The following is a 24,030-nucleotide window of genomic DNA, read 5'->3' as shown; positions in this document are numbered from 1 at the left end:
GTTTCTTGGTGTCTTACAGCTTGAAGGAAAGTCATGGTTATGTGATTGGTACATGTTGCTGGGTGGTGGAGCTGTGCAGCTTAAATTGGAAATTTTCTATTTATAGCCCACATTTTATGTGAGTTTTCATTCTCTATCAGCTGCTGTTTGCAAAGTAGAGTCATTAATAAAGGGAGAAAATGAAAAGAAAGGTTAGCAAGGGAACCCCATTTCTAACTATTAAAAAGAAAAATTCCTTGGTTATTTAAAGAACCCTTTTTCATTTAATTGCTACAGAAATCTAATTACAATTCAAAAATTCATGATGGTATTTTATTCGTAAGAGCTGGTAAATTTTTAAGGAATAATTGAATTATTTGAACATAAGAGCATGATCTTGAGTCTGTAATAACATGATTTTAAATACAAGCCGCATTAAAATAGAGTTTCTAAAATTTTAGAATTAACTGTATAAGAACTACAATATACCAAAACTGAAATTAACATACTATGTGAAAATTCTGAATCAGTGTTTTTTTTTTTTTTTTCTTTTTAACTCAGTTTAATTCTTAGCTTTTAAAGGCTGAAATGAGGCAAGAGAGGTGTTAAAGCTTTAACCGTGGTTGGGTTAGAGGAAGCACACTTTAAAATGATGAATTTTATGGGGAATAGAATTAGTTGGATAAATGCTCTTTTAAAGTAATGTTTAAAACTAAGCATTATTTGAGACTGCTGTGTATGCACGTACACCTACATGTATCCACACATCTTTAATCGAGTTTTAGAAATAAGGTAAAAGACCTCGAAACCTAGTTACTGCATTATTCCAGTTTAAACATAAAAATCGCCACAAACAAAACAATTTGTGCGACAGTGTTCATGGTGGTGCTTCTTTTACTTGTATTATTTTAATTTGTATATTTATGTGTGTGAGTGTGTGCAGTGAGTGCAGCTGCACTTGAGTGTAGACTACGGGCAGCAGATCCCTGAGCACTGGAGTTATAGGAAGTCACCGAGTGTGAATGCAATGAACTGAACTTGGATTCTCTGCAGGAGTAACCCTGCTCTGAAACCATAGCAGTGCCTATGTTAGACAGAAGACCAGAGCACAGGTCCAGTTGTTGATTTAGATGAGCAAAAACACATTCATGGCATTGTATGTTCCAGTAAAGGAGTGAAATAGGCATACATGTCATTACATAGATTAATCTTGAAGCTTCTGAAGTAAAGGAAGCCTATCAAGGGTGTCTGAAGAGTATTGTACGGTTGGATTCATGTTGAGTGTTTCATCAGCAAATATATAGATACAAGGTAGGTTAGTAGTTGCCTTGGGTTAGGAGAAATGGGAAAATGATAGAAGAGAATAAAGGATAAGCTTATTCTTTTGAGGGTGGTGGAATTTTTCTTCTAAATTGTGGTGATCGAGTTGCAGCTGTTAATACTCTCAAAACAACACAGACTCATTCTGGTTCTAAAGTATATGGAAGGTATTCTGTGCTACTGTTCTCATGTGAGTTTCTCATGTGTCCTTGGAGTACTGTGTAGTCTGTCACTAACTTTCATCAGATATTCTCAGCTGGAGAGAGGCCTTAGTCAGTGCAGTGCTTGCCTTCCAAGTGTTGTGATCTGAGTTCAGTTCCAAGAACACATGAAAAACTGGGTGTGGTAGCTGTGCTTTATGTCCAGAAGATACCCTGTCTGTGAGACAGAGATTGGGGACAGATGTGAGATTGCCCTGCAGCAATCTTGGCACGTTCAAACAGATACATATATAACTGAACAAACACGAATGTGTGATTGTACACACACTTACCTAGAAACCTATGTAATAAGTAAGAGTTGTTTATATCATTTTATGGGATATTGACTATTTTACTGTTATTACTTTTTGTTTCCTGTCTAGGGCCAAACAGCCTTTGATGTAGCAGATGAAGACATTTTAGGATATCTAGAGGAGTTGCAAAAAAAGCAAAATCTGGTATGTTTTGTTACTAAAAATGCTTATATTAATAAATTCTCCATAGCTTTGCATTCAGAGCACTTGCAGTGTTCTGGTGATGTTTCTTATTGCTTACTCTTAGTAATCAAACATCATGACAGAGGGCTTGTGGGGGGGGGGGCTCACTCATAATCTTGGTTGCCTATTTCTGTGTCTTGCTTTTTAAAAACTTGAATACTCTTAGCATGTTTTTTCAATTTCCTAAGACAACATGCTTAAAGGTGTTGCAGTAAACTCTTAAGTTTATAATAACAGGCCCAAACAAATAAGGGATTTCATTACTAGAAAACAGATTCCACATAAGATACTATCAACAGCCACCATAAGTAGACAGTGGGCCCTGACTTGTTTGTGAACTGAAGTTACACTTTTCTCCTTATTGACGTAGAATTACTGGATTGTGGGGTTGTTTCTAAATTGCCAAGTATTCTTCACACGTTTCTTTTGCAGCTAAAATTTAGGTCTTTCTATAATGTCATTTTTAAAAACTTTGTTCTCTTTATACTTTGTACTTTGCTAATTCATGTTGCCTTTCTTTTTTCTTTACATAATTGTGGATAAAGCTTCATAGTGAAAAACGGGATAAGAAATCTCCACTTATTGAATCAACAGCAAATATGGAAAATAATCAACCACAGAAGACTTTTAAAAAGTAAGTAAACTATAAGCAAGTTTCAATACTGTTAGGAATGGGTTAACACAATGGCCACTGGGACCACTTTAGTGGGTCTGAGGAAATCATTTTTAAATCAGATGCGTTTCTTTCACAGCAAGGAAACATTGATTATTGAGCCAGAGAAAAATGCATCTCGAATTGAGTCTCTGGAACAAGAAAAGGCTGATGAGGAGGAGGAAGGCAAGAAGGATGAGTCAAGCTGCTCCAGTGAGGAGGACGAGGAGGATGACTCTGAGTCGGAAGCGGAGACAGGTAAGATTGGAAGAGTGCATTAGTCGTAATTATACTGTTCTTGTAGTTTGAAGTAAGGGAAGAATAGGCTTCAGCTTTAAGCTTTGGTACAGATTCGCTACTTAATACCTGTTGAGTGGTGACCTGTAAGTTTATTGCTGTCTACTTGTCGGGAGGCTGGGGCTCACCTGCTTCTTGCCATCGTGTGTTTAGATTTGAAGAAGGTACAGAGGTTTATCAGAATGTGCTAGGACTCCTATAGCATTGTGCAGATAGTGTTTGGGGGGGTACCCAGCAGCTCAAGAACACATCTACTGATTACTGTGATTTACTGACCCAGAAGGCTGGCTCTTGGTAAAGGAGAGGAGGAGAGGGCTGCTGAGACAAGTTACTTTCCTGAGAGGCTGTGGAGTCATTTGTTTGTTTTAAGATAGTTGAAGATACTGCAAAGTATACAGTACAATAAATACTCATATTCTAAGATTTCAGCTCTAATAGGTCTTGAAGCTCAGTCATACTTCAAATTTTTCTTTTACTAAATTTAAGATATATCTTAGCTTTCCTTTTCTTCCTTCCAAAAAGGCAATTATGAGGGTTTTCAAATAAATTTTATTTTGTATACAGTATACTCGAGTAATACATAATAGCTATACTGTAGTTCAGGAGTCATAATATTGATATTTGCTTAATGAGCTGGATTGTACGTGAGTTTATTACTTGTCCTAGAATGGAAACTTGATGCAGTTAAGATGTTTGACACTTTTTGCACTGGTTCATTTACCCCCAGTGCCTACAACAGTGCTGCAAATATAGTGACAATGGATTTTGGTTTGGTTTTTTTGGTTTTGGTTTTGTTTTTTTGTTGTTGTTTTTGGTTTTTTGTTTTTTTTGTTTTGTTTTGTTTTTGGTTTGTTTGTTTTTTTGTTTTTTTTTTTTTTTTGCAGTGATACCCTATTAGTTAAGTAGATTATTTCTAGAAAAATGAAATTGTTCATATTTCACTTCAAATTTCTTAGAAGCAAGAAAGTCATACTCTTTGGAACACTTAGCCATATTGACATGACTATAAGTTAATTGTTGTCAGAAGTATTTTTTTTTAATTTCTTGGAATAATGGCCTTTAATAGTAGTTACTCAGTACTTTAGAAAATCCATGACTATTGTAGGCTTTTTATATTTCTAAGCACATTTCAAAATTGAAATGTGAGTTAAGATTTCATCCTCTAGTTTCAAGAGTTATAGAAGTTGGGTTCTATCTGTACCCTTCACTCTCACATGGGTTTTGGGTTTTGTTTTGTTTTTAAGGTTATTAAAAGTTGAGCATACATAAAGACAGATTCCTAGACATTCCTTTTAAATCCTACCGGTTGGGCTAAAGAAGTAGCTCAGCAGATAAAAGTGAGAATACTGGGCTTTAGAGCTCTACAACCCATGGCAGAAAAGCCAGGCAAGCATTGTGGCTCCTTGGGATGCCAGTCTCCAGGGAACCCCTAGGGCAGACTAGCTGGAGTTGGTAGACTTCAGGTTCACTGAGAAACGTTGCATGGTGTTGGCTTTGGGCCTCTGCACAGCGGAACATATACTCAAACATATTTGTAAAAAATCTGTTTGCGAAAGGAAAGAGCCACGGAAGCCAGATTTCTGTAGAATCTCAACTGGTAAATTTTTGTTTTGTTTTGTTTTGTTTTGAATAGATAAGACAAAACCCATGGCTTCTGTAACTAATGCTCACACTTCCAGCACTCAAGCAGCCCCTGCAGCTGTTACAACCCCTACTTCGTCTTCCAACCAGGGGACTCCTACATCACCTATTAAAAAGGTAAGCCAAAATTCTGTTATTAAACATATATGCATTCTGCCCAAGTATCATTTGTACTAACTGATTAGAATTATGAGAACGTGGTTCTCAGGGTTTATAGTTGTTTTCAAAACATACCATATTTTTCTGCTCTTAATTTATAAATTTCTCTATACCATGGTACAGTGTCCTTTTTGCCTTTTACAATTGATAGTAATTTGATGTTATAATGAATAGTTAATAAATGTTAGTTGTTAATTAAAGTATGGCAGGAAATCAAAAGCTTCTATAATATTAAAATTGGTGGTTACAGTAGTGTTTAGGCTTTTATTTTGGGAAACTTACGTTTTTGTATTCTTTGTCTCTTTTAACAAGAAGTGTATGCTGGTAATTTCTCACTTCACAAAGTACAGTATGGAAAGTCAGTGGAGGCTTACAAGCCAGGGGAAAAACAATAATCTAGATTTTTTTTCCCCCATTTTGTACAATGTGCCTGGCATGCCTCTGTCGGACCCTGTGAAAGCATGTTAGAATACCAGCCCTCTCCCCGTGTTAGCTGTTTTGGGCAAATTATTGTCTTTCCTACCAAACAGAACAGAGATAAATAAAAGTCCTGCTGTACAAATTGGTTGAGAGGCAGAGCATAACAGGATGGAAGTCGCGTACGCTGACTTTGCTTCCTCCGTCTCCCTCCATTCTCCCCCGAGCTGGGTTTCCTAGTGGTGCTCTGCTCTTTCTCAAGCACAGTGAAGAACTTTTTGCTTTGCTTTTCTTAACCTTCATAACCTCCTCTGTAGCCTGACTTACCTTCAGTGAGCTCACTTGTGCCTTTCTGAATATGTAGACATTGGTTTTTTTTCTCCAGAATGTTTAAAAATACATTGCAGTTACCATTAAACGTCGTCCTGACTATGTCAGTGTGTATCTCCTGGGTACAAATGCATTATCCCTCCTTCCATAGTAAAACCGTCAGGCTTAGGAGAGTTAACTGTGATATAGTATATACTGTGTCTACACAATAGTCACTTAGTCTATGCTAATTAGTATATGTGTATGTGCACAGGCTTTTCAGATTGTGTTTCATTGTGCTTTTATTGATATTTGTGTTTTCAAACCACATTCCACGTAGAAATTGGATGTGCTGTTTGGTTGTATCTCTGTTGCATATCTAACAGTGTTTAGATTGAAGGGATTTGAGACTGACTTTAATTCCCCACTGTGTTTCTACTTCATATTGTCATGTGCAAGTTGGCTAAAATGTTGTTTTAATTATATATATATACACAGAGAGGGGGGGGAGTTTTTTTTAATCTGCACAGTCAGTATAACCCCTAAAACTCTGAGATATGGGACTATAACTCAGTTATAGAGTATTTGTTCGGGATTCAAAAAATTGTGGGTTCAATCCCCTATACTAGCAAAAAAATAAATAAAGCTCAACCTAAGAAAAGGCTCAGGGAAAAAGCATAAATTTTTGATGCTAGAAATACATGGATGTCACTGTGCGTAGTTTGAACATCAGAAAGTTATTGAAATGAGTTCCTTCATTTACTGTTCTAGAATTCATGTTCTTATGACTAGTTATATATGCTTGACATGAAATGCTCTTAAACTGTTGTAGCATTTTAAAGACTTGTCATGTTATAACCAGCACTAGCAACGTTTATCAAAACTATATTTATATTCTGTTTTACTTTTAGAACTATCATGCACTCTTCGTCAATACTAAATTTGTGTCTCTCATTTAGCTCTTGATTTATTATCTCTTAAGATCATAGGTTAATTTCAAGTTCTCATAAGTCCCATCTAATACCTGGGCAAAAAACCAGCACTCTCTTTGATTATTTGACTCAGCAGTTCCTTTCATAAAGATGTAAAAAATCTTGCAGTGGACTTCTTGTGTTTGGTTTTCTTCTTCTTAATCATAGCCTTAGACTTAGATTACTACTCAGCTGAGACCCAGTCAATGGCTGAAGTCATTTGTACAGTGTTCAGTTGAGTAGTAATATTCCTGTAGAGAAAAAAAAACTTAATCCAAATCTTAGTCCTGATTCTGTAATTAAACTGAATTAAACATATACATCTACTTCTGTAATTTGTGTATTTGGAAAATCTCTGTTCTCAGAATTCAGCCATCATGTGACTTCCTTGAAGATCATATTTTGAGTTCAAATTCTTAAGATTTTATAATCAATTTTGTCAAAACTAAAGACATTAGGTACTCAAAATCCGAATTATTTTTGCTGATAAAAGAGTCTTACAGTATGATATAACTTATAAGTATATATAGCAATATTTAGATTTTAAGTTATTTTTTATTATTATATTTTTTATTATTTATCATATATTAAAATTTATTATTTTAATTTAGCATTTAGTGTTTTAAGTGTTTTTTTAAGGGTTTGCCTATAAACATTAAGAGAGACTTAGCAAATTCAAATTTAGTTATGAATGAGTTTACAATTACATATTAAAGATGTTCAGCAGAGTACTAATTTAGGTTTCAAATGAGTATCAGCTTTTAGTATTATCTAAGGCTGTCCAGCCTTGTCTGTCGGAGCTCAGACTGTGGGTTTTTGTGCAATGCAGGGACTAGTTCACAGATGGAAGCACATAGCAGGGCATTACATGCCACTTGTATTCCTTTAGTACAAGGTTAATGTAGCTAAGGATAGATGTGTTCAGTTTTCTTGCCTTAAGTTTTAAACCTAAACTAAAAGAGAAAAAGAAAATGAATAATACCAAGGTGATAATCTTTGGGGATCTTATGATTGAAACCATCAGCTTGGTCTAGGAGTACAGCTTAGCCACAAACCTCTTCCCATTTCACTCTCCACACACACACACACACATACACACACACACACACACACACACAGAGAGAGAGAGAGAGAGAGAGAGAGATTTTAAATTAAGAAATTTAAGACTAATAATTTAAGAGTTGGACTAGAGTAGAAAATAAGAAATTTTAGAATAAATTTAATATTTAGCTTGAAAGAGAAAACTCTCAATCCGTGGCAGAAAAAGAAAGGTGGCATATCAGGGAATAGACTTGGAGTACCTGCATTGAAAGAGTAAGCAAAGGCAGGTTGTTCTCCAGAAAGAAGCAGAAGGGGTCTGAAGAGTGAGGTAGTGTAGATATGGTATCCTAATGTAAAAGCAAAAGAAGAAAATGTTCAAGTAAAGAGTTACAGTTTAAGTATTAGTAGGTTTCCTCATGTACCAAGTCAAAATGAAAGGTACTATTACATCTCGACCAGTACTTGGATCTAAATCCTTGATGTATAAAATGTGAGTTTATAATCTGCTAAAATATAGCAGTGTCATTTTAAAAACTGGTATTACTGCTCTGGTTGAGTCAAGTCTAAGAGCAATAGTAAGATAGCTTATACAAAGAAAGTTCTACATCTATCTGTAAGATAGCTTATACAAAGAACTTAGCTTAGAGCTGGACAGGAGCAGACAGTTTTTACATGTTGGCCTCTGCTATACAAGTAAATGTTACCTGCTTTGTCACAGTGGAAAAACATTTCATTTTGCAGGAGATGCAGTTGAAGCAGGGGTTCACAAAATATAACCATTTTTACATAGCAAATCATCAAAGAATGTTTTTAATATTTTTAAATGCTTGGGAAAATACATAATATGCTATTTTCTGACACATTCAAATTTCATTGCCCCTAAATAAACTTTTGTTAAAACAAAAGCATGTTCCTTCACTTATGATCTATGTTTTACAAAGCCCATAGTAGAGCTTGGCATGCATGAGTGTTGCCAAAATGCATAGCTATTTGTGGCCAAATATAAGAGTCCTGAGACACTGTTTTAAAAAAGAACCATGGGGAGGACAGATTAAATATTTACGTACAATAAGATGATGGTGCCTTATGTAGAATTCTTGTTACGTTGCTTGACATCCTGAAATAATTCAGTATGCATTCAGGGACGTGTGAACTAAGTAGACTGTTGATAAAAATGAATTACAAGATACCAGAAGTATTGTAAAGAAATGGTCCCCTAGTACCATGGCACTGTAACTAAAGTTCTGGTAACCTGCTGGTTTAGCAGTTTTTGACCATGCATGCAAAAGGTTTTTCTTTTTAATTAATAATACCATGTTATATTTAGTTAATATAGTTCCCTCTCTGCTCATTGAACATTAAAATTCTGAAATTGAGAAGGTGAAGTTGGTAAAATGAATTATTTAAGGATAATAATTAATGTATTAAGGATGTTAACTAATATATTGCTGAAAAATCTGGAAAGTAGAGTAATTGTTTATGCATTAAAAATACATTTTAACTAAAATGTAGAAATTAATATTTATTAGGAAAATTTAACAGTAAATTTTCACCTAGGATGTGTAAATCACTGAAAACATTTATATGTTGTAATTTTTCTCTCACAAGCTGTATTGCTCTGTGTACCGTTAACTGGGTTAGAGTTTCCTTTATTCGATTCTTCCCAATTACCTCTTGATAAAAGTAGGACTTGTTTTTGTGACTTCAAAGGTTAGACCATCACACAGTTATTGGATGTTAGTTTATTATAAAGTTGAACTATAGGGGGAAATGTGGTTCTTTTTTTTTTTTCTTTTAACCTCCCTTTTCTGTTTTTATACTTCAATCTGTATCTCTTGACCTGTCTTATTTTAATTGGCTTTAGTTTGATTTCATTGCTTCTCTCATGCCTGTGGAGTCAGTAGATCCTGCATCATGGAGGCAGGGCTTGCGCAAAACTGGCATTGTGCTGGTGCCCAGTAAGGGCGAAAAATCCATGGTGAGGCATTTCTATGTGCAAGAATGTATATTGGGTTACGGCATAACAAGCTTCATATGAGTGTTGGTTCCAAAGATGCATGGTTTAAGTCCTTACAGTGTGCTCATTTTTTCTCTATATCTGCATCATAATTTTCTGTGTGACATGAAGTGTGTAGTGTGTGTTTATAAAGCTAACCCTAGAAAGGCAGTCTATTTACTTCTTAAGGATTAGAGTTTTATATTTCTTACGACATTAACCTTTGTAAATGTGTTTTCTCTTGAAACTATCACTTAAAATTTTAGACATTATCTGTAAATTAATTATTTCCAAGTTAAGGAATGATTGGTTTTGATAACTTGTTTTTGTTTTTTTTCAAAATAAAAACAGTTTCCTACATCAACTACAAAAATTTCTCCCAAAGAAGAAGAAAGAAAAGATGAGTCTCCTGCCTCCTGGAGGTTAGGACTTAGAAAGACTGGCAGTTATGGTGCCCTGGCTGAAATCACTGCATCTAAAGAAGCCCAGAAGGAGAAAGACACTGCAGGTGTGATACGTTCAGCTTCAAGTCCAAGACTCTCATCCTCTTTGGATAATAAAGAAAAGGTAATCTGTTTCATAATCTGGTTTCAACAAAGCTTAACTGCTTTTCCAGGTACATCATATCTGCAGATTTGATAGATGTTTTAGTTAGCACCATTAGATCCTAGGTATCATCTTAACTCACTAACTTTATAATGTAGAATGTTTCTGTCATGTGAGTACCTGCGAGGACAGTTGTATTTGCTTAAAACAAGAAATTTGGGGAGAATCCTAAGTATTTATTTATTTATTTGGTACACATGAATGTTTTGCCTGTGTATATGGATGAGTGCCTGATACTCACAGAAGTCAGAAGAGGATGTTGCATTTCCTGGGACTGGAGTGACAGATGGTTGTGGGTCAGCTATGTGGGTGCTAGGAACCAAGTCTAGTTCCTCTGCAAGTTCTTTACCATTGAGCCATCTCTTAGCCCTCCAAACCATGCTTTTTGAATAGAATGCACTAAAGAATGAATAGGCTTATTTTGTTTATTATTAAATAAGTTTCCTGGAGTTAAGGAATGCAAATTTTTTTCTAGCATGTAAGCATGGTCAAGTTAAATTCAATTATTATTTTACCAGGCCAGCCTTTTTATCTTATACAAGTATCTTTGTCTTAATAAGTGGTTGGACTACATTTTGATGTAGTTTATATTGCATCAGATGGGTACAGTCAAAATTGCTCTCTTAGTGAATTGTCTTTGATTAGGCTTCCTAAGTTTTCCAATACAGTTCTTTTCCTCTTGAGTGTCGCCTTGCATTAGACATTCTAATATGAAGTTCTTTTCACTCACTTTAATGTTTTTGCTTCCTTATAACTCTGTTGCCCCTTTTCCATGTATTTTGGCAGTGTGACAGTGTTGCTAGTGCTACATTCTCTCAGCTACATATCGAAGTAATACGATTTAGATTACGTTCATTTAGAATATATTAACATTTTGAAACATGCATTGTCATAGTTGTAAACACCTTATATAACTAAGTGACTCCTTGTTGAACTATATTTGAACCTTATTTCTTCAAAAGAAATAAATGTATTTTAACTTATTATGGCTTAGAAAATGTCATTAATATAGGGTTTTTCTTTTTTTCATTAAGTAATTTCTAATTTTAGCCTAAGGAGAATGGAAGAGAACTGGTTGAGCTGCCTACTCGCCGTTGCCTTTATAGGACCTCATTGATTTGTATGACTATTAAAGTTTAGGAACTAGACTAGGAAAATACTGCACAATAAACTGTGTGGTCATATAAGTATACATCATTAAAACATTTTCCTCATATTTTCTTTTTTTTTATATATGAATATATTTTGTCAGTACTTGATTTTTTTAAAGGTTTGATAGTATGCATTGAAATCTTACTATTTACAAAGACCAAAAAGTACATGTAAAACAAAATGTAACATAGAAATAGTCAAAGTTTTTATGGTGTGTAAAGATTAAACATAATGATTTTTAACTACCAAAAATTGCCACAAGGCTATCTTCTTAGCTCTTGAATTATTAATGATTTAAGGCCTCGGTGTACCCCACTCTGAGAGGGTGCAATTTTTTTTTCTTCCTAAGAAGGATTGAGGCTTTTGCTTTCTGGGCTTTTTTTTTTTTTTTTTTTGGAGCTTCATATGGTCTGTGAGTTGTTTCTGGGGTGTTCAGAGCCTTTCTGGGGTTAGTATCCAATTATCAGTGACTGCATATTATGTCGTTCTTTTGTGACTGGGTTATCTCACTCAGGATGATATTCTCTAGATGCAGCCATTTTCTTAGGAATTTCATAAAGTCATTGTTTCTAATAGCTGAGTAGTATTTTCTTCATATTTTTATCACAACTTTTTTCATTCATTTTTTCCTGTTGTCAGGAGAAAGATAATAAAGGAACAAGACTTGCATATGTTGCCCCTACAATCCCAAGGCGACTAGCGAGTACATCTGACATCGAAGAGAAGGAGAACAGGTGAGTGCAGCATCTGCAGTGTTAGCATTGCTCTAAGGGTGGGGTGGGCTTTCGGGAGGAGAGAAGACTGTCCAGTGTCCCTGCAGAACACTAGTTCCACAGTCCTGAGGGACAAGAACGTGCAGGCGTAGTATGTTCCTGAATGGTAAGGAAAGCATGGCTGCTGAGCCAGAGAAAGAGGAAGCTGCAAAAACAGGACACGTAGAAAAGAGGGCCGAGCCAGACTGCAGTAGCAGCGTACACCTTTAATCCCAGCACTCTTTCAGGGTTCTAGGATAGCCATGGCTACACAGAGAAAAACCCTGTCTTGAAAAATACAAACAAACAAACAAGAAAACAAAAGAAAGTGGGAAACACTATGCATGCTTACTGCCAGGGTTTGGGGTTTTTTTGTTTCTGTTTCTTTAATTAATTTCTTGTTCTTTTAGTCTTCAGTGTTAGGAAAGTTTTTATTATATTTGCAGCCAGGCTTTATTGTCTTTGTATCTTCATTTTTTTCACCTAACATTTCATATATTGTATATGTTCTCGATGGATTTTTATCAGTATATATCATATAGTATGTCTATATGCCTGTGTTATGCTGCGAATCACAGTATTTTGTCTTATAAATAATATGCTTGTAAATGCTTTTTTTTAGGGTTATATACAGACTCTTAGAACTAAAATTACTCCCACTTTTAAGTAAATATCCTAAAGTTTTCCTATGAGATTCTACTCATATATACTCTTGTTCACTAGTATGTACCTTTCTTAACTTTCTTCTAAAATCACCTACCAGAATCTGAAGGCTGTTGTTTTCACAGAGAGTCTTCGAGTTTGCGAACAAGTAGTTCTTACACAAGAAGAAAATGGGAAGATGACCTTAAAAAAAATAGTTCAATCAATGAAGGATCTACTTACCATAGAAGGTATGATGAGCTTTATCAGTGGCTTCCCTCTGCTCTTATAAAAATAGCCCTTGATTTACTACCAGTTATGCACATTGTTTAAACTGTTACATCTTTTTGTGTGTTAAATTTAATTTAGAGACACAGTAACTATAAAGATGGTGTGGATTTACTCTAATTTATCCTCTGCATATATATTTAATTAAATTTGACATATTATGAAATGTCTTTTAACACTTAAAGAAACTTATGATTGAGTAAATCATCTGGAATGGATTATTGTTATAATTGATTTAGCTACTATTTATGATCTGGAACATATCATAAATATGTTTGTCTGAACTAGAACTCAGAGCTCTGAAAGCATATTTCTTAGAGTCTTGGTGGTGCTGTAGTGGTGGCTAGGAAACGTCTACTTCAATTCTCTACGGGAAGCAAGAATACGACACAAACACACACACTGTAGACATGGGTCACTCCAGAGCAGTTAACCCATTGCTAAATCTTTTCTTCAGATGGCCCATATGCCTTGTTTTCCTTGAATGAATCCACTCCACATTTTTTGTTAGGACCAGCTTGTCATGACCATTTATGGTCTAGCATATTCTGAAAATGTCCAGTGTTGACTGTTATTGAAGGCTTTGGGAAGAGGAGGCATGAATTTTTATATTATCAAATCAGTAAAATTAATCTATACTCTAGCAAGTTGTAGATCCAATTCTTGGTGCTGGAGCTGGTGGCATGATTAAGAACACAGTTTGTTTTCTTTTAATGTATTTATTGTGTGTATGTGAGTACACTGTTGCTGTCTTCAGACACAGCAGAAGAGGGCATCAGATCCCATTACAGATGGCTGTGAGCCACCGTGTGGTTGCTGGGAATTGAACTCAAAGCCTATGGAAAAGCAGTCAGTGCTCTTACCACTGAGCCATCTCTCCAGCCCTACAGTTTATTTTCTCCTGTGTGCAGTTGTGTGCTATCTAAGGTAGTGAATGTAGATTACACATACAGACACATCCTATATGGAAATGCCTCTTTCCTTTAGTTGCTCCTTTGGTAGAAGACAAGATGATTTGATTAGTTGTAGTGTTGCAAGCACCACATCAACAGCAACAGTTACCTCTGCAGCTGGGCTTCAGAGAAGCCTCCCTTCCAGCACAAGCACTGCTGCAAAGACTCCCCCGGGCTCTTCCTCAGCAGGCACACAGAGCAGGTGAGTCACAGACATCTGTGTGTTCAGCTCTACTATGTGCTTATGTGCGTGCATGCATCATTGTGTAGACGAATGTGGGCTCTGGATTTTTTTATTTACCGTGTTGAAATTGCTCTTAAGCAAAAATTGGTTCCAAAAAACAAACAATTATGCATGTCTGGGGAAAAAAAAACTTAAGGTCTTAAATCATATTGCTTAAAATAAAAATTTATTTTTTTGGCAGCTCTACGTGAGCTGTTTGATTACTAATCTTGTGTTTTTAAAAAATCCATCCCTGTGGTCACATGTTTTCAGCTTCTAGAAATTGCTTTCGTTGTTTAGCTGTTTTCCTTTTCTCTTTTTGTGTTGCTGCTTATGATGCTATAGTACCTCAAATCGTTTGTGGGCTGAGGATAGTACTGAGAAAGAAAAGGACACAGTGACCATTCCTGTTGCTCCAACTGTTGTAAATGCTGCAGCTTCTTCTACCACAACCCTGACTACAACTACTGCTGGCACTGTTTCCTCCACATCAGAGGTCAGGGAGAGACGCAGGTGTGTACAGGTCCTCACAGTACTAGTTCTGCTGATATGCTTGTCCAGTTTCTGGTATGTTGTGTTCTTTGCTTGTTTGTTTTGTCATTCTCGGAAATGTGATATGTATTAGTAATTACTCCTAAAATACTATGACCAAGGCAACTTAAAAAGAGGGGGTCTTGCCCGTAGTTTCAGAGGGTCAAAGTCTATAATGTCAGGGTAAAGGCAGCAGGCAGATGTGGTAGAGCGGGATGCTGAGAGCTCCTCATGTCTTGAACTGCAGAACAAGAGAGAGGAAGAGCTAGCTGGCTTTAATATTTCAGAGCCCACCTCCAGTGACGTACTTCCTCCAATAAGGTCACACTTCCAAAGCCCCATTCAGGCAGCACTACCAAATAGAGACCAGATGTTAAAATATATGATCCTAAGGAGCATTCTTATTCAAATCACCACAATGACCATTTCTCTTAATAAGCTAATAAATTAAATATCCTGTGCTGGCTCCAGCCTAAGTCAGTGGACACAGCTAGCATTTATTAGCAGTTAGACGTGTTGGCCATCTCTGAAAGTAAGGCAAAGGCAGACAACTGTCTTCTTAGCTATTTGAAATTTGTGTGTGTGTGTGTGTGTGTGTGTGTGTGTGTGTGTGTATTATGAGAGAAATTATATATAACATACCAAGATTACTTATTCTCATTACAAAGGAAATAGATGCATTTTAAACAGTTTTGTCTTTAGTTCTCATTATAAGAATTTTAGGTTGGCCGTGTTGCTTAGTTTGGTCAAAAGCCATTGCTTCATACCAGCCCCAGGTTCACTCTTCTCCTCCTCCTCCTTCCCTGATCCTTGTCCTCCTCCTTCTTCCCAGTTCTCTTCTCCCTCCTTCTCCTCCGTTCCTCTTTTTCTTCTTCACTAGGAGTCAAACAAGGGGCTTCCATCTACCATTGAGTTACACTGGAGACACTTGTGTCTTAATCACTTCTAAATCAGAATTTCTCCTTCTGTATGAAGGTCTGTGCTATACAGACTTTTTTAACTTCCAGAACCCATTCTAAGATTCCATGCTTTTAAACAAGATTCTCAGTGACGAAGTATAATGAATATCCCCTCAGAATCAGCAGTTGTTTTAGAATCCAATATGATTCTCTCCTCCCATCTTCCCTTCCCCCTCAGTGCTTGGGCTCAGCGCCAGTGCCCTGTGTATTCCATGAAAGCTCAAGCACTCAGACTGACTCTTACACGTTAGGGTTATGGATTGCCTTTAAGAAGAGATTTGAGATGTGGATAGCTTTTTAAATTAGCCTTAATTTTAGTGGAGGATATTAAAGATTTTAAAAGTCTTTAATAAAATGCTACATACAACAAAGAATATTCTAATGGCATAAGAAACAAAACGTCTTATCTTTTTCTGTCAAAACAGTAAGCCTTTATTACAGATTGGCTTTTCAAAAAGAGCTTTAAAAGAGTGATCTGGGTGTGATACCACCATTACTAGGATAGAATCGTCAGTTAAAGACATAAAGGCAAAACCAGGATCCTTCATAGAGAATCTGCAGAGCCCACCACACTCCGGTTTTTCAGGTTTTTCATTGAGTTTTCAGACCCTTCATCTTATGTTCCCATGTTTTCTGCCTGCCTGGCAATTCTCTCTGCCTCTAGGGCCTCAGCCAATCTCTTCCTGGATTTCTCGTCTGTCTCTGGGTTTTGGTAGAAATTTACTGTAGAAATACTGTAACAGCTGAAGACCCACTGACATCATCTGTCTCGAGGGTAGAGGTGAGCTCTGAAGAGGTGCACAGATCATTATCACAACATTGAACACAGGCTTCATGATGTATTCCCCGTGCCATTCTTGCAGGGCTAAGACCAACAGACATAATATTTCTCTTCACTGTTTCTGCTCTGCTGAGCCTGTAGACTCCCAGATGCAGTTACTTGACTTCTCCAGCTTCTTTTCCTCTTGCCTGTTTTTGAATTCCATTTCCAGGGTAGAGCCTTACCCAACTATGGGCTGGGGAAGATGCATCTGGTCATTCTCACAGAAATTATAGGAGATAATGGCAGCCTGGTGTTTAGCCTTGCACCCTGAACCTCTCTTTTTCTGTAACCTCCTAGGTATTATATTTCTGAGATGCCTTCCTAGCAAAGGCTGGCTTGGAAATGAGTTTCCTGAAGCCTTCCATGGTTGTATCTTTTGACTTTGTTTCCGTTCCATGTTTCTTGAGTCTGTCCTGTTTTAGTAATACCAAAAGTAATTTTATTTTACTGTCTGGACTTTTCTTCCACATGAAATAGTTAACTAGGAATTTTTATAATTTGTTAGCTTTTTCTGGTTATCTTTTCACTAAATTCCACCAGTGAGTGTGAAGTACATATAATTATTTATTTGCCTTAAAATATATACACAGTGACAAAACTATATATATTCGAGAGGGCTAGGAGTTGGGCTTAGTGACAGAACACTTGCTAGCATGTGTGCAGTTCTAGGGTTGGTAATCAGTGCTAGGAAAAAGATCATAAATAAAATGTATTTATCCTATTAGGAACTTTAAGATCTAATATGAAGGTATGTAGCGTACTGTTTATCCTAGTTGCTCAGGATTGTATCTAATTCTTTCTTTCTCTTTAGTTAAAAATTCCAATGCCTTAATTTTTTGTTACTGTATTTGTGGGTGGGTGGGGTGTAGTATATCTGCGGTGTTTGCATGTGCATGCATACTTGTGCACATACACTTGTCCGCTTGCTTTCTTAAGATAGAGTTTTTCAGTGAACACACTCTATCTTTCACGATCTGCGTCTCTCAGCCCTTAATGCTGGAGTTATAAGCATGCACAGCCATGCCCAGCTTTTTTGTGGGAGCCAAGGATTTGAACTCTGGACCTCATGCTCACACAGCAAGTTTTCTAGCCCACATGTCATCTTTATAGTCCCCTGATAAATGTTTGTTTAAAAGTAGAGAAAAACTAGCATCAAATGGCAGACTATAATAGCAGGTTATTTCAGAGTAAGCACTTGTTGTGTGCAGTAATTTTAAATGCACAGAAGCACCTTACAAACAATACTGTATTTACACAGAGCTATTGCTTTATATAGTTATTTTCTTCCACTGTACTCCCACAGCTCTCCCATTTGTCTTTTTATATTTCCTCCGAGCTAGACATGCTATATCATGCATGTAATCCCAGCATCTAGGAGGCTGAGACAGAAAAGCCACAAGATTAAGGCCAGTCTGGGTTTAAATACTGACTTCCAAGCCAGTCTAGGCTACATAGAAAAACCCTATAAGTAAATATACTGTTTCACCTAATAAAACTTTGTCAAATAAATCATTAGAAAAGTCTTTAATTAAAAAGAAAAGCATTGAATTGATTAAAAGGCCATGGTTTTAAACTAATTGGAGACAGATATTACATATAAAATTATAGAACACAGATTTTAAAATCCATTCAAGTAGTAGTTTATCACCTTAACAAACAGTTATGAGAAATTAACATTCATGGAAATTTGAAAGTAAATTTTAAAAAGAATCCAGGTTTATTGGAATTAAAGGTGAGTTTGTGGATTTAGGTCAGAATTAGTATTTTGGTGAGATGTGATAAGAAAGTATTCTTGTAGGGACTGGAGAGATGGTTCAGCCCTAAGAGCACTGGCTGTTCTTCCAGAGGACCTGGGTTAAGTACCTAGCACCCACATGACAGCTCACACCTGTGTAACTCTAGTTGCAGGGCTTTTGACACCCTCACACAGACACACATGTAGACAAAACACCAGTGATCATAAAATAAAAAGTGAAAGAATTGTCCTGTGAAATGCTTCAGTTACAGAAGAGATATTCCTCCAGGTAGACAGTGCTGCTATGACACAGGATTTTAACAGTATGTGGTAAAAACTATCAAGAGTCTAGGTGCTAAGAGGACATAAAACCAGTTACATCTTTCTGACCAAGATGTGATGCTCAACCAGATAAGAATATACAGTATTTATTGAAACCAGGCTTTCTTAGGCTTTCTATTTGTGCATGACCAAAAGCAACGTGAGGAGGGAAAGAGTGATTACAGCTTGTTTTCCACACACTGTCTAGGGAAGCTAGAGCATGAACTCAGGGAGGAGCCTGGAGCAGGAGCTAATGCAGAAGCCATGGCCTGCTTTCTTATGGAAGCCACAGCCCCTGCTCACAGTGAGCTTGGCATCCACATCAGTCATCAGGGGAGAAGATGTGCTACAAGATTGCCCACCGCCCAGTCTGTTAGGAGCGTTTTCTCAGCTGAGCTTCCCTCTCCAAATGACTCAAACTTGTGTCAAGTTGACATAACACAAGCCAGTACAGAGGCCATAAAAACAGCTCAAGTCAGAATAATCGCTGTGGTATCATTTAGTGTTTCTGTAAATTTGCTAAGTGTCCCTTGAAGGAAAAAAATGACCATATTTGAACTTTCCTGACTGACTTGCTCTCAGTTGCTGTAGTCATAAATAGAAGCAATAAGAAAGCAGTTCTCTCACCTTGGATCAAATTAATTTATCTAACTGCCGAGATTGAAAGCTACTGAGGAGTAATAATTTGTCATCTGCCAGTTACTTATCTGAGAAAACAGATGCTGAGAACAATTAATCATATACTCTAGTCTGACCAGATTTCAGAAACAATCAAAAATATGTTCAGTAATGAATTCATTCCTAGTGTTTGAAGAGAATTGAAGCCCTCTAAAGAGTTTTTTAAAAAATCAAGTGGATTTGTGTGCCACTAAAGGAGTAACATGGAATGAGTTGTTTCTTAGTAGAGGTCAGATTCATCCTCTCCATTTCTGTGAATTGGATCCTTGCCAATGAAATGTTTGTATCTCATATTTCAGTCGAGTAAAACATAATCTTTAGCCCTCTCATTTCTTTTTTTAAGTTAAGTTATATTATTTTTTAAATTAAGGTCATTAAATATAGCAAGGAAGAAATCAACATGCTATACTGTTTAACTGGTTCCTGTCCAGAGAGAAGTGTTGATGGGCTGAAGAGCTTACTCAGTGGTTGGGAGCACTCATTCTTCTTGAGGGCCCAGGTGCAATGCCCAGCACCCACACGCCACACAGTGGTTCATAGCCCTCTGTAACACCACTCCCAGGGGGACCCAGTGGTCTTTGTGGGCATCAGACAGGCAAGTGGTAAAGATATACATATAGATAATGAACCCATACACATAAAATAAATAAAAGTTAAATAAGAATGGTCATATTGCATTAATTTCAAAGCAAGGTACATACATTTTCTAGAGATTGTTTCCTAATTCATTAAACACTATGCTTGCTTGTTTTAATCACAAATCAAATATTTCTACTCAAAAATATTGAATCTCCAACTAACAATGTGTTATTTATTACTGTAGGTCATACCTCACTCCTGTTAGGGACGAAGAATCTGAATCCCAAAGAAAAGCAAGATCTAGACAAGCAAGACAGTCTAGACGGTCAACACAGGTATGTCTAATGTGTATAATATAGAGAACATATACATACTTAATACATGAGTTTTTCATTTTCACTCACTGTGGATAATCAGAAGAGATAAGGTTGATGTAGTAATCCTTTCTTAGCTTTTGTGTATACAGTTATACTTTTGATATCACATTACATTTAATTAGTATCCTTTGTCTCTTTAAGTTTTGGACCTTTTTAAAATCCCCTATTCCTAATTTGATTTTTGGCACAGACTATATCCATAAGTATTAACATGAATTAATTACATAATGCCCTTTTGGGGTTTTTTTGGGGGGGGGGTTGTTTATTTTTTGAGACAAGGTTTCTATGTAGCTGTTGCTGTACTGGCGCTCACTCTGTAGACCAGACTCAAAGACCTGGTTCTGTGGACCTCCAACTCAAAGATCTCTGCCTCCTGAGTGTTGGGATTAAAGATATGCACGACCACTCAGCCATACTGTGCATTATGATTATTAAGGTCTTGGAGTATGTAGAGATGAAGGCATGGAGAGGAAACCTAGTGCTTGGTATGGAAAACAGCAGATGAGCAGATGTTAAGAGGAGTATCTCTGAGTCTAGTTCCTATCTCACTTCCTACTCATCGTTCTGATTCTGAGAGCTGCCTTTCCTATGATGGGGAACTCCATAGCATGGAGTCAGCTCTTAGAACCTTGTCATTACTTGCCTGTCAAAGCATTATGGTTGTTGGGTCCTAAGCTACTTCTCCTATCTAGCGTGTTCTCTGGTGTCTAACCTGAAAACATTATTTATTTATTGAAGATTTAGTCGAACTTCAAGTTAATGTGTGAAAATGAATGCATATAGTGTATGAATAAATGCTGTATTCCATAGATTGACTCTTCCTCTTCTAAAATTAAAAACATTCAGATTTTTCCATTTCCTTACTATTTTGTTAGTTTTCAATACAGATTCTTATCTATAGCTATAACTTTCCCAAATCCTATCATTATTATAATTCATAAAATGAATGATTTGCTATGTAAAAATTACATTCATATTTGATGTATCTGCTTGTATTCTTTCTAAATTACTGTTAATGTGTATCTCAATTTATACCTTTTTGGTATGCAGGGGGTAACACTGACTGATCTTCAGGAAGCTGAAAAGACAATAGGAAGAAGTCGTTCTACAAGAACCAGAGAACAAGAAAATGAAGAGAAAGAAAAAGAAGAAAAGGAAAAGCAGGATAAAGAGAAACAAGAAGAAAAGAAGGAATCAGAAACATCTAAAGAAGATGAATATAAACAAAAGTATTCCAGAACATACGATGAGGTAATGCTGTGGGCAGCACAGGTCAAGTGCTACGAGAGGCTTTTAGGCTCTGACAGTGCTGAGACGTATGACCTAAGAAACAGAGCATGAAGTACATGAGAGGCGTGGGCTGGGATCTGAATAGCTTTGGCATGAGAACAATATTTGTTCTTTGAAATCAGTTTTGTGTTTTATATGTTTGTACTTAATATTTCACAGACTTACACACGTTACCGACCAGTGTCAACCTCAAGTTCAAGCACTCCGCCGTCCTCCTCACTCTCTACTCTAGGCACTTCGCTCTATGCCTCAAGTCAGCTCAACAGGCCAAACAGCCTTGTAGGTATAACCTCTGCCTACTCCCGGGGATTAGCCAAAGAAAGTGAAAGAGGTAAGAAATCACCTTTTCTTTCAAGTAATTCTGGAAGCTGGTTTCCCTAATTAGTAGTTCAACTAAAGAACATCTTACACTGATGTACTGAACAGAAATCATATAGTCAGTCAGTCATGTTCTGTGCATGTCTACATTGCTAGCACATTCACAGGCCATAATAGTCTTGTAGTGCAGAAGCCATTTTACAGATAAGAAACAGAAATCTTAAGACTAACATGTTTATATTATTAGCTTTTAATAAAAGAATAATAAAAAGATAATTTTTCATAAGAAATCGTCTGCCCTTAGAATGGAAGTGCTAGATGACATAGTCGAGGCCACAGGCTGCATGGGGCTCGTGCCACGTGTCCCACCACGTGCCTCTGTGTGCTTTCACCCTCGCTCGGTAGTGCTGCGGGTAACTTGCTGTCACACATTAATGACAAACCTGTTCTACCCATCAGCCAGTCAGCCATTTTCTACACAGCAAGCATGTCTTCTCTAGGGATGTTTTTATTTTGGACAGCAAGGACATAGAGATAATCATGATCAATAAAATTATGTCATAATGGGAGATTAAATTGCAAGTTTATACCAAAAATACATACAGGAGTACTAATGGAGACAAACTATGTTAATTGAAGAGATCTAAGCTTTACCAAAGAGGCTAAGAAAATTACAGTACAATTGTTTCTACATTTATTTCTTTTGTACATGCTAGACAAGGGCATGTGTGTGTAAGAGGTGACACACCTGTGGAGGTTGGAAGCTGCCTTGTCAGATCTGTCCTTTCCTTCCTGTGTGTCCCTGGCTTGGCCACAGTTGTGTTTACCCGCTGAGCCGTCCAGCGGCTCTACAGTTGTTATGACATATGCTTGTAAAAACATTGTCAGGATAAATTGCAATCATGTGGTTTATGTAATTCATAAATAGAGGGAGAGAAAAAAGAAGAGGAGAAAGAAGGGGAAGATAAGTCACAACCCAAATCAATCAGAGAACGACGGCGACCGAGAGAAAAACGAAGGTCTACTGGAGTCTCCTTCTGGACACAAGATGTGAGGACCTCTTAGAAACACTACTCTCCCAGAAGTACTTGTTCACAATTCCTTACATCGCTGAGAGGGCAGATGGTTTAAATCATCAGTCAGCTATTTAGATACTAAGTTTTAAAGTGCTTTATAAACACAGTCACCAAATAGGTAGAGAGAGAGAGAGAGAGAGAGAGAGAGAGAGAGAGAGAGAGAGAGAGAGAGAGAGAGAGAGAGAGAGAGAGAGAGAGAGAAGGAGAGGGAGGGTGTATTTAATACCTGAATCAGAAATTCTGTTCCAATTTTGGAATAATGGCTATTGGTTATGGCATACACATTCTTTTAAAATGCTAATAGCCCCTTCAAGGAGAGATGTTTTACATGTTGTACATTTAGTCTTATTTTTATATAATTGTACATAAAAGAACTCACTTTGCTTCAAATGATGCAAAATTACAACAGTCTTATGAAAAGGAAAATTTTTAATCTAAGGTTATAGGTTGGGAATATGTCACTTGCCCGGCAGTTGCAGAACTATAGGTTTAATTCTCAGTACCACAAGTAAATTCCTTTTTCTAGATCTCAGGTTATAAACCTAATATTGCCATTTATTAGCAAATGGAAGAAATGTGGGGTGGCAGTGTTTTCAAATATAAGTATCTGAGTATGCAATTGTATTGTTTTTGAAGTACATCTGTGTTATATCTAGCAGTACATTTATTTTAATTGCTATAAAAATTTTAACCTCTAAATTGTATACATTCCTCCACTGAAGGTCATCCAGCTGTTGAATTAACCCCACACTTCTCCATATGTTACTCTTACACTTAACAAAGCATATACTTTTGGAGGAGACTGAGGTTTTGGGTTTTTCGAGGTCAGGTTTTCCTGTGTGCTCCTGGCTGTCTTGCAACTCAGACTGAAGAGCTGGCCTCAAACTCAGAGATCCACCGGCTCTGCCTCCTAGGTGCTGGGATTAAAGTCGTGGGTCACCTGGCTTCATAATGTAACTTTTCTGAACCTTTGTTTTGTTTTCAGTTTGCCTTTTTTAATATTAACAGTGAGGTTACATATAGTACACATTGACATGTACAACTTAAAATATAAAAGGAGCTATATAATACTGGAAAGACAATAACCAAAAGAATGTATGTGGCTGGTTTGGGGTTTTTCCCCGCTTTTATTTAAGCAAACTTAGAACATTCAGATAGAATGTAGGGTTCAAAACACTAAAAATAAAGATTTAGGAAATTATACGTGTTTATCTTAAAGTAGCTTATATCAAAAGTATAGTTTATAGC

At 36.7% G+C, this 24,030-nt stretch overlaps 1 protein-coding gene across 12 annotated transcripts in view; it reads left to right on the top strand.

Annotated features, from left to right (window-relative positions):
• PPP1R12A (protein phosphatase 1 regulatory subunit 12A) overlaps window positions 1–24,030 on the top strand; it is a gene marked incomplete at its 3' end in the record, with an annotated part of 99,433 nt that overhangs the window by 60,214 nt on the left and 15,189 nt on the right. For 5 of the 12 annotated variants that reach the window (XM_080935674.1, XM_080935676.1, XM_080935670.1 and 2 more), the window contains 14 exons: window positions 1,883–1,957; window positions 2,542–2,630; window positions 2,749–2,906; window positions 4,579–4,703; window positions 9,348–9,461; window positions 9,831–10,046; window positions 11,877–11,971; window positions 12,778–12,882; window positions 13,907–14,074; window positions 14,441–14,608; window positions 19,966–20,056; window positions 21,149–21,349; window positions 21,548–21,719; window positions 22,635–22,756. In XM_080935674.1, the coding sequence (XP_080791800.1) occupies window positions 1,883–1,957; window positions 2,542–2,630; window positions 2,749–2,906; window positions 4,579–4,703; window positions 9,348–9,461; window positions 9,831–10,046; window positions 11,877–11,971; window positions 12,778–12,882; window positions 13,907–14,074; window positions 14,441–14,608; window positions 19,966–20,056; window positions 21,149–21,349; window positions 21,548–21,719; window positions 22,635–22,756 (1,899 nt within the window). The remainder of the gene's footprint in view (window positions 1–1,882; window positions 1,958–2,541; window positions 2,631–2,748; window positions 2,907–4,578; window positions 4,704–9,347; window positions 9,462–9,830; window positions 10,047–11,876; window positions 11,972–12,777; window positions 12,883–13,906; window positions 14,075–14,440; window positions 14,609–19,965; window positions 20,057–21,148; window positions 21,350–21,547; window positions 21,720–22,634; window positions 22,757–24,030) is intronic. The other 7 variants (XM_080935671.1, XM_080935672.1, XM_080935675.1 and 4 more) reach the window with 4 other exon arrangements.

The sequence above is a fragment of the Micromys minutus genome (assembly GCF_963924665.1).
Source record: "Micromys minutus genome assembly, chromosome: 22".
NCBI classification, from domain to species: Eukaryota; Metazoa; Chordata; class Mammalia; order Rodentia; family Muridae; genus Micromys; species Micromys minutus.
This window is presented reverse-complemented; position numbering and strand designations above follow the sequence as displayed.